We start from the raw sequence: 9,488 nt of genomic DNA, 5'->3' as shown, positions 1-9,488 counted from the left end.
GGACTACACATATCCATTCAGAAAACATCTAAATTTCCAACTGGATTCATGTGTCTGTGCCACCATGCATTACCTCTGTTCAGCAGCCAGGTAGAGTTCAGAAAGACACAGAGAGAGGGCAGCAAACATTGGGAGTCTCATAGGCTCAGGGCCATAACACTGAGGACTATGAGGTCATGTCTTCTGTATTTTGTTATATGAATTTGGGGGTTTTAGCAACTTGTAGATAGTTTCTATTCTCAATTCTTATATAAGCTGATTCTTGTAGTCTAGACTCAATATATTTAAACTTTCAGGCCAACAAAATAATAAAAAGATAAAGACGTCAACATTTCCTTTCCAGAATTTTATTCCTGAAGTGTCAAGAAGGCTTTGAAACACAATTTAGACCTTCATGTTCATGTGGAAAGTATGACTGAACAGTGACGTGAATAGATACATTAGAGACCTTCTTTTTGGTTTATGGTCAAAATGTTGTGGTGTGTCGCCAGTGACCTCAGTATTTCTAAAATCTTGGCTCAGGCCCTGTTTATGCTTTTGTTCGTATGGGGAAAAAAATAAGATGACAGTTGCATGAACATGGTCTTTTTATATTTGGTGAAATGAGGACAATATCTTTCTTTTTTTAGTCTTAAACTCGTTTACCCTGCGTTTCAAGCCTGTTCCACCTGCCTAAACCACACGGACAGCAGAGCTCGGGTTTTTATTTCGTTTTGTTTACAATTGTGTCCAAGTTTCTTCTTTGCTTTTCAAGTTTTCTAACTTTGAAAAAAAAGCTCTTTATTGGCTCCGCCCTCTGAGGTTTCAGGGTATTGGTATTTTCTGCCTCAGAGAAACGTTTGTTGGAACTAAAAGCATCGTACACAAGGCCTGCCTGCGTATTCCTTGATGTGATAAAGCCGTGTAGTTTTCATACCCAGCAAAGCTGATCAATATTAGAGTCACTCAAGTATCAAATCCTATTCATCACCGCTGGGAAGCAGCTTTCAGACGGACCTCCTTCACCTCCAGGCTTCTCCTGTTTCAGAGCAGCAGCTGCCTTCCTCTCTGCACAAACACGCAAACTGTTTCCAAGAGACGGAGACACAGACAGGCTGCTGCTCAAAGCTCCGATTGCACCGGTCCATTAAATCCATCTTTTCAAAAAAAAAAAAAAAGACTATTAACACCTCCATCAGCAAACACAGGCCTCGCCTGAGGTGCGATGGCGATACAAAGCTGAACAGAGATATTCATTATTGAAAATGTTTTATAGGACCAAATGCTGTTCTCACTTAGTGCAAGATTCAAATGGGAAAATGTGATTTTTCACATTTCTATGAGAACCAAAAAATAAAAAATAAAACCTGCCTTTTAGTTTATTTGGATGTTTTATGTTCCAAAGAAAGGCTGTCAGAGGATGAAGTAAAACGTGCAAGGTTTATTTCAGCTTCTGTCGCTTACACAGACACATTTAAAGCACACTGTCACAAATGAAATATGATTTCCCCCCCCCCCCTCCAAAATAAATTAAGTTCAAATAAATAAGGGCAATATTAAGAAAATAAAACAAAACTTAACGTTTTAAGTGTTAAGCGTTGGAAAAATAAGTATAAATAAGGCCGACCATTTTCCTTCACCAGAATATCTACAAAGTGCGCTCCAGAAAGGTGTCAGTCATAATAATAATAATAATAATAATAATAGGCCTGATAACGCACAATTATTCATTTTCATGAAGACATAAAGGGGGAGATCAACAACTTATGAATAATAATAAAAATAATAATAATTTGATTGTCAAAGCATCATTGCAGTGAACTTGAACATACAACAGGTTTACACATCAGTGAGTCTTCTAGGCCTAATTCACCATTAGATGGGTGGAAGAGGAACACAAGGAACAAAACACATTCAAAAACAAACCGAAAATGACCCTACTCGTTTTTTTAGCGTGTGTGTGTGTGTGTGTGTTTTTTTAAATCACCATGAACGTGCCAACACTTGCGTAATGAGGTAGCCACACAGCTATACCGTGTGAATGTGTGTATTCGTGCGTGTGTTTGTGTGTGTGTGTGTGTGTGTGTGTGTTTCTTCTTATTGCAATGCATTCACTTCGGGGGGTTATTTTCATATTTTTGGAGCCATAAACGCACAGAAAACACCCCTCTCCCCCTCACGAGTAAACCATGCAAAGGATTACAGTAGTTATTGTGCCTCATAAATTAGCCACAGATCGACGTTTTCACTCGTTTCGTTCGATCTGTCCCCCAAAAAAACTATCGAATTATCTACAGAAACAAACACCTGGGAGAAAAGACAGCGAAAATTCAATACATTTCAATGAGCTTTTCCACACACGGAGGTGCAACATATTCACAAATATGTACAATGATAAATATAAAAAAAGCTATTCTGACTGAGGAGGATAATAGCGATTATTCCTCGATTCCCGTCATTATTATGCTTATTTTTTTTTGTACAATAATTGCCATAAGAATGAAAGAGACGGAGCATTGTTCCCCCCTCTTTTTCTGCCACGATGGGGATCACTTTCTCCCATACCTCAGAGGGTAACTACTCTGTGGAGAAGCATACAGATTTAAGAGTCTCGGGTTTTTGGACAGGGTCTCAGTCTTTCTCCCAGTCCCGGTGCTCCGTCTCCACTGTCAGAATAAAAAAGGTACACCGTTGAATCCAGTTGTTTTTGAAGCTGTATGAGGCTGAAACTTCCAAAAACTATTTAAAAAAAAAAAACAGTTCCTGGTTATGCTGAGTGGAGGATAGTCATCAGGTGTCCCGCATCCAAACCTCTCAGCGCCTCTAAAATGCAGCTGAAAGACTCCAGAGACGTGCAGGTTTGTCTTTGCATATGCTTCAAAAGCAAGAAGTTGCTGCCTGTGTTGAATACTTTCTGTGAAACCGTTTCCATAATTGGAAATTCAGGCACTGGTGCAAAAACACGGCTGTGAATGCTGCTCCTTTACAAGACGGACAACACTGTGAATCTTAACAAGACATTTAGTCCGTTATTTAGTCAGAAAAAGGGGATTTCTTTCTTCGAGAAATAACGAATTCAGCCGATGGAGTGATGAAGCATCTTACATTTTCAATGCAGTTTCATTTCAGGAATTCTTGAAAGCAAAAATAATTTAATGAGAAACTTTTATCTTAACTTGATAAGAGATTACATGACTTGTGAAGCAGTGCGCACCTACGGGGCCCTGGCTGTGTGGCAAACAGGTCCAGCCGCAGGACCAAAAGGCACAACGGTGTACCTTGTTTTTTCTGACAGTGTGCAGCAGCAGCTTGTCTCTGATTAGTCTCTGTGTTTCCCCCCACTGGTCTTAGTGCGTCGCAGAAAACTTCATTCGTTTCTGCTTTTGCCTCTGATTGCAAAACCAAACCCGGACCACGTTCTTTTTCAGGTCCAGTTTCTCGGCGATTGCGGCGATCTTCTCCGACGAGGGCCTCGGCTGCACGGCGAAATAAGCCTCCAGGGAGCGCTTCTCCGGGGCGGCGATAGACGTCCGTTTCCTCTTTTTGTCGCCCCCGTTGAAGATCTCCGGCTTGGCCATCTTCTCCCGCTGCGCCCGCTCCGCCTCCTCCAACCAGGCCTCCAGGATCGGCTTAAGGGCCACCATGTTGTTGTGCGACAGCGTCAGGGACTCGAACCTGCAGATGGTACTCTGGCTCAGACATCCGACCCCGGGGATCTTAAGGTTGGCCAGGGCCGAGCCCACGTCCGCCTGGGTCACCCCGAGTTTGATCCGCCTTTGTTTGAACCTCTCGGCGAACGACTCCAGCTCCCGGGGATCGGGCTCTGCGTCTACGCCGCCGGTCCCCAAGGAGCTGTGGGACCCCAGCCCGTGTGGGTGCATGTTCATGGACTGTTGATGGTGGTGGTGATGCTGCATGTGGTTGATGGCCGACATGTGGGCGGCGTGGGCGGTGTGCGAGGCCGTGGAGCAGACGTCCGAGCCGGGCATGCCTCCCAGGGAGATACCCGGTGTGAGGTGGTCCAGCAGGTCGCCCTCCAGGCCCTGTGCCGGCTGGTGGTGCGCCGGGTGGTGGTGGTGGTGGGAGGTGAGAACGGAGGGGTGGTGCAGGTGCGCGGAGGAGGAGGTCGGGGTGCAGGTCATGCTGGTCATGGTGGTCATGGTGTGGTAGGTCGCGTCTGGTTTGAACGGATGGCTCTTCTGGGCCACAATGTCCACAGCGGCCAGAGCCTCGGCTCTCTGCAGCAAAGTCTCATCAAAGCCGGCGAAGATGTTGCCCTGAAGCTGCGAGAGGAGCAGAGGCAGACCGGTTAGAGGAGGAAATCTGACCAAAGAAAATCAACATATTGACTCCATGTAATCATTACAAGTTTAAACAATTTATTTTTTCCACAGCGCCATGCACAAAGCTGTCCATTACATGGATCATCTCAAGTGTGGATTATTTTCATTTCCTTGTAAAGACATTCATATTCACATCTGTGGAAAATAATAGAAACAATTAAGACATTTTAATTTAAATTTCTTTCTATTTAATTCAAAATGAAACGGTGTAAGTTTAAAGAGGAACAACGAAAGTCTGGTCAAAGAGGGAAAAGACTGCTGCAAACTAATCATCGGTCAGGTGAAGCTATCGATGCTTTTTTACACGTTAAATATCACATGTATTTACAGCTTTTTCACGCGTGAAAGCTTCACGTTTACTTGAACCTTTTCACCTGTGAGAAACTTTTAAAATTGGAATATTAAGCAGCGTAATAAGCGTTGACATTTTTATATCTCAACTACGCACACGGGTTCCAGTATGCAGAAAGGTTTTCAGCACACATGACAATTAAAATGCGTTTTCTTGCAACGTTCACTCAACTTTGTTTCTTACTTGTCAAACAATGTAATCTAATGCAACTTGGACATCACTGGATCTGCCCTAGAAAGTGTGTCAGCGTGGATGAATATTCATTTAAAATTAATATTTACGATCTCCTGAATCATTTCTACGGACAGTGAAATGAGACGAATGTGAGTTTGAATAGAAATGGGATGATATGAGATAACACGCGCTTAGAGAATCCGCGCCGCCTCCTTCATCTTTTATCTTCTTTCACTTTTTAGCAGCATCACTCGCACTTGAATCCTGAATGCAGGATTTGGCTTCTCAGAGACGCATTTGTGCGACTTTCTGCTCTGAGATTGCCCTCTTTGTGCTGCTGGTGCTGTCTGATCCACCCTGCCACATCCACATCCAATCTCGATTGCCTCAAAACATTTTGTTAAATTCTATATTTAATTTATTTTGTCATTTCTTTGCAGTTAATTATTTCATTTTCCCCACTGTGTCCAAACAGGACGCTTTTCTGGTTTTCTGGTGGTGAAATGGGAACATTTTGACTTAAGTTACCGAAATATGATTTTTCTGCTAAAAAAAACAGATATAGTTATATTCTCGAAATTGATGTGGAACCCATATTCTAACTGAAACGCATTAGGATAGAGTCCAGGGCCAATGATTCCTGTGTGCGTCCGTGCCCTATGGTTTAAACTCCGTATCTAATCATTTACGAGCTTGATTCTGTAAAAGTGTCAGACTGGCCAGAGAAAAAAAGTACATTTTTTTTCCAGCCATATGTAAATTCTCCAATATTTCCCGAGAAATGTTGCAAGTTGAGGATTTTGGAAGTTTAGCTGGCAAACGACAGGAGCTGAAGGAAGTCAGCAGTGAAATGAGCTGTGGACTTACCGACGGTGTGGGCAGACAGGCCCTGCGGATGGCCTCCGAGCTGGAGTGCAGAGGAGTGTATTTGGGTTCGTGGAGGATGGGGTGCATACTGAAAGGCTGCTTGCTGTTCATCGACATCATGATTGCAGAAGTGAGGGAGGGTCGTTGTCCGTCGTCCTCGTTGGGTTCCGTTTTGGTGATTTTCTAAAAAGAAACGCCTCGGGGAGAAAAACCTGCCAGACACTTTGAATGAAAAGTAGTTCGTGATCGGGTCGCAGGTGCAGAACACAGAAACAGAGTAGGAGAGGTAACTCCTGGGCTCCTGCGGCTCTCCTGTCTCCTTTTCGCCTGTAAATGAGCTCTATAATAAAGATGCTCCTCGCCTCCAGCTGCTATATTGGACCACTGCCGCGCAGGCTCCTCCTCATTGGTGGATCCCCACTCCCTCCTACTGGACGTCTCCACCAATCACGTGGAGTTCCCCGACTGTAGCCACGCCTCCAAGCGTGCCTGGCTCGCTGGGAAAGGAGAAACGAGGAAGGATGCTGTGAGGTTGCACTGTTGAAAAATATCCGTTGAAATAACTGGAAATCAACACCTGCGAGAAGAAACGGGCTTCACTGAGCAACACAGGCCAGCAAATGGGAAACAACTGGACCACCGAGAGTCCCGAAAATAGAAAGTTGATGGAAAAGTTAAAAAGGTCAGATATAAAAATCGGCATCAATGAGCTCTTAAAAGAAATGTGTTAGTCTGAGTTTCAGTGTCCCATAATTATCTAAATGCTGTTTAATGACTTTCCCCAAATGTCTGGATTAAACAACAAATCGTTTGAGCCGCGTGGCCTGAAAGTGGTCAAACGTAAATGTCAACGAGAAGAAATGACTCAAAGAAGATGAATTATTTAATAGCACATTTTAAATGTATATTTGAGGCTTTCGTTTTTCGAGCCTGTGGCAGGATCAGATGCTGAAATATCAAAACGTCTTTTTTTTAGAGTGTTGCAGAGATCTTTCAAAACGCAACAGCAGCGCGGAGACAGAGCTGTGCTGGGCTCCTGTGCTGAAGCTCATCTGCGTCTTCTTTAAAACAGCTTTTCTTCCATTTGCCGAACTTACATCCTTTGCTTTACAGAGCTTATCCTATGATGGTGACAGACTGAGCTCCGACAGAAAAGAATCGAATCTTTTGGGTGAAACAACTTCAGCTGACTGACCGCTTCTTCCTTCTCTGTGATGAGGAGTAGGCCTAAATTCTCTAAGGTCTGCCCGGATTAACAATGCAACAAATACAAATACATTTGATTGTGAACCTGCTCCGACACACACACACACACACACACACACACACAGAGAGAGATATTATTCAGCTCCAATTATTAATTGATGGCAGGAATTCCTCCGCCTGAACCCCATTCACTTTCTTGGCAATTAATACATTAATTAATCATGCTTCATTTACTTTGTGGCTGTATTAAGGACCCCCCACCCACACACATACACACACACACACACACGCACACACACTTCCCTCAATTAAAGAATAAACAGGCCTGAACGGGGACTAAAGAGCACAAACAGCAGATGATGAAATATTTACAGATGAACCGCGAGGCGTCAGCGGGGCGACAGCTTGTCAATCAAAAAGGGAATTTCCGGCGGGCAGACACGCGAGCGATAAAACGGAATAATTATCCCAATAATCACCTAAAGGCGCTCCCGGAGGGGGAGGGGTCAAAGGGTGGATGGGTAGAGGGGCTGATGGGGTAGGGGTCTTCAGGTAATCCCTCTTTTTGTGTGATTATGTGGCTGTTGCTCAATGTGCAACAACAACAACAACAATAATAATAATAATAATAATAATAATAATAATAATAATAATAGAGCTTCTCCTTAATCCCAGCAGTTTACAATACAATATGGACAAATGAAAACATAAACGTCTCTCTCTGTATTCGTGCTTGTAAAATGAAACACCAATATCAACACTAGTAATATTTTTTCGCTGAGATGTCTCAGTCGGGCTGAACTATGTAAAATATGAAACATTAATGAAAATGAGAAAACACAAACTTTTTCAAAAGTGTTATGCACACAATTCACTGATCTGGAACATAAAAAAAACATGATTTCGTATTAAGAGTGAATGTGCTAAGAATAATTAACTTAGGGGTAAAAAAACGACCTTGTTGCCTTTAACAGACCACAGAAAACTTTCCTGTATGAATATTCCCATCTTCCTGTGTCTTGTTTTTGTTGTGTACACGTGGCCCTGAAGGAACTGAAGGTCCCCCCCCCCCCCCCAGCTGTACACATTGTGTTGACATAGAGAGAAAGATAATACATTATTTAACCCCTTAATGAATTTGTTACATGTAAGTTGCAGTCCTCTAAGGCTATAAAGGTAACATTAAGCTTTCACTGTACATTCAGAACCCTAAAGGACTCTACGGCTGGTTTATTTTAAGAAGTGTCTGTGTGGATGAAATGATATTTAAAGTGTGTGTGGACGCAATGTCCAACTTAAAGCTACATCAGAGTTCAATTCACTTCAGTATGATCAGTTGAATAATAATGCAGGTGTGTTTGGTTCAGCTGAGTGATATCTCAAACTACACATATTCATCACTGCACAAATTCTCACATTTCCACACTTGTGTGTGACTGTATCGATGTTGTTTTTAACTCATGTAGCCTCAACTGGGGATTCCCTTTCTTGTGGACATTGCATTCTCATCATCTTTGTTTGCTGTCCATTAAAATGCACCACGATTTAATTTTACTACAGCATTCTCAACATTGCAGGTATAAAATGAAACAAACTGCACGTATGTATGTTTTTGCCACAGGATATCTTCCCTAAAAACCTTATGGAGAGACCTGGGGTTTTTTATGGTGCAAATGAAATCAGTACAAAATTACTTTTATTATGTTAATAAAACAGTTGAATTAGCTGTCTTTAAGTCAGTGAACAGCGTGTGGTAAACGAGACTCAAGGAAGGGGTGGCGATAGGCAGCAAAATGAAGCAATAGAAAAAAAAGAGTTAAAATGACGATATAACAGTGAAGTTTGTAGGGAGGGGGGTGAGACAAGCTAGATAAAGTGAAAGATAGGCCCAGACAAAAACAAGTAACTAACAGAAAGATGAGCTTAACGTGTCCTGATGGGAACATCTCTGCATGTTCCCCTCTGTTGTACATCATTGCCCAGCCGTTAGTTCAAGGAGGACATCCGTTTTAGTCAAAGTCAAGGTTGCTTTTATTGTCTCCCGAAGAAGAAAATCGTCTTATCCATAAACTGCAGGTATCCTCAGAGTTGGCCACAAAACAGAGCCTCAGCATCCTATTTTGATGCTTACATAAGTTTTAAAGTAAATTTATTAAATATGATTCTCTTTAATAAGCTGAAAAGTTGTTTTTTTAACTTTCATTTTCAGCCAAAATTAATCATATATATGTAATATATTAGATGAATGATCATCTCGTATCATTTTCCATTGAGGGTTTATTCCTTTTAAAAGTGACAATGTATTGGAAAACCCCAAAAGGATCAAATCAACATGGTATAATTCAACATTAAAATTCAAACCCAGGTGTTTATTTCACTGTTCATGATCCTGACAGTAAAAGCTGAAGATGTGCATCAGACTGGACTGTGTTGGGTCTCGCCCCTGCTGTCACTGCCTCTCGGTCTGCTGTCCTGGCTGAAACTCCAGCCCTGATTCACCGACTCGCCTGCAAAAAGAGCAGCAGTGTCTGTGACGGTCAGCAGGAAACCTGAGCGAGGCCCATTGT

The 9,488-nt window shown here is 42.4% G+C and overlaps 1 protein-coding gene across 1 annotated transcript; it reads right to left on the bottom strand.

Moving 5' to 3' along the window:
- Positions 1 to 1,400: 1,400 nt before the first annotated feature.
- Positions 1,401 to 6,067, bottom strand: pou4f4 (POU class 4 homeobox 4). The gene is made up of 2 exons (XM_044223451.1): positions 5,716 to 6,067; positions 1,401 to 4,262 (listed from the first exon to the last, which is right to left on the bottom strand). The coding sequence occupies exons 1-2, from the start codon at positions 5,833 to 5,835 to the stop codon at positions 3,327 to 3,329; spliced, it is 1,056 nt and encodes a 351-aa protein (XP_044079386.1). The 5' UTR covers positions 5,836 to 6,067; the 3' UTR covers positions 1,401 to 3,326.
- Positions 6,068 to 9,488: the final 3,421 nt, after the last annotated feature.

Source organism: Siniperca chuatsi, linkage group LG14 (genome assembly GCF_020085105.1).
Source record: "Siniperca chuatsi isolate FFG_IHB_CAS linkage group LG14, ASM2008510v1, whole genome shotgun sequence".
Taxonomy (NCBI): Eukaryota; Metazoa; Chordata; class Actinopteri; order Centrarchiformes; family Sinipercidae; genus Siniperca; species Siniperca chuatsi.
This window is presented reverse-complemented; position numbering and strand designations above follow the sequence as displayed.

Excerpts from the sequence above, each read along its gene's own strand:
- pou4f4 (XM_044223451.1), bottom strand. The coding sequence starts at position 5,835 with ATGATGTCGATGAACAGCAAGCAGCCTTTCAGTATGCACCCCATCCTC. Across the intron at positions 4,263-5,715 it reads CCTGTCTGCCCACACCGTCG|CTTCAGGGCAACATCTTCGC; the intron begins GTAAGTCCACAG and ends CTCCTCTCGCAG.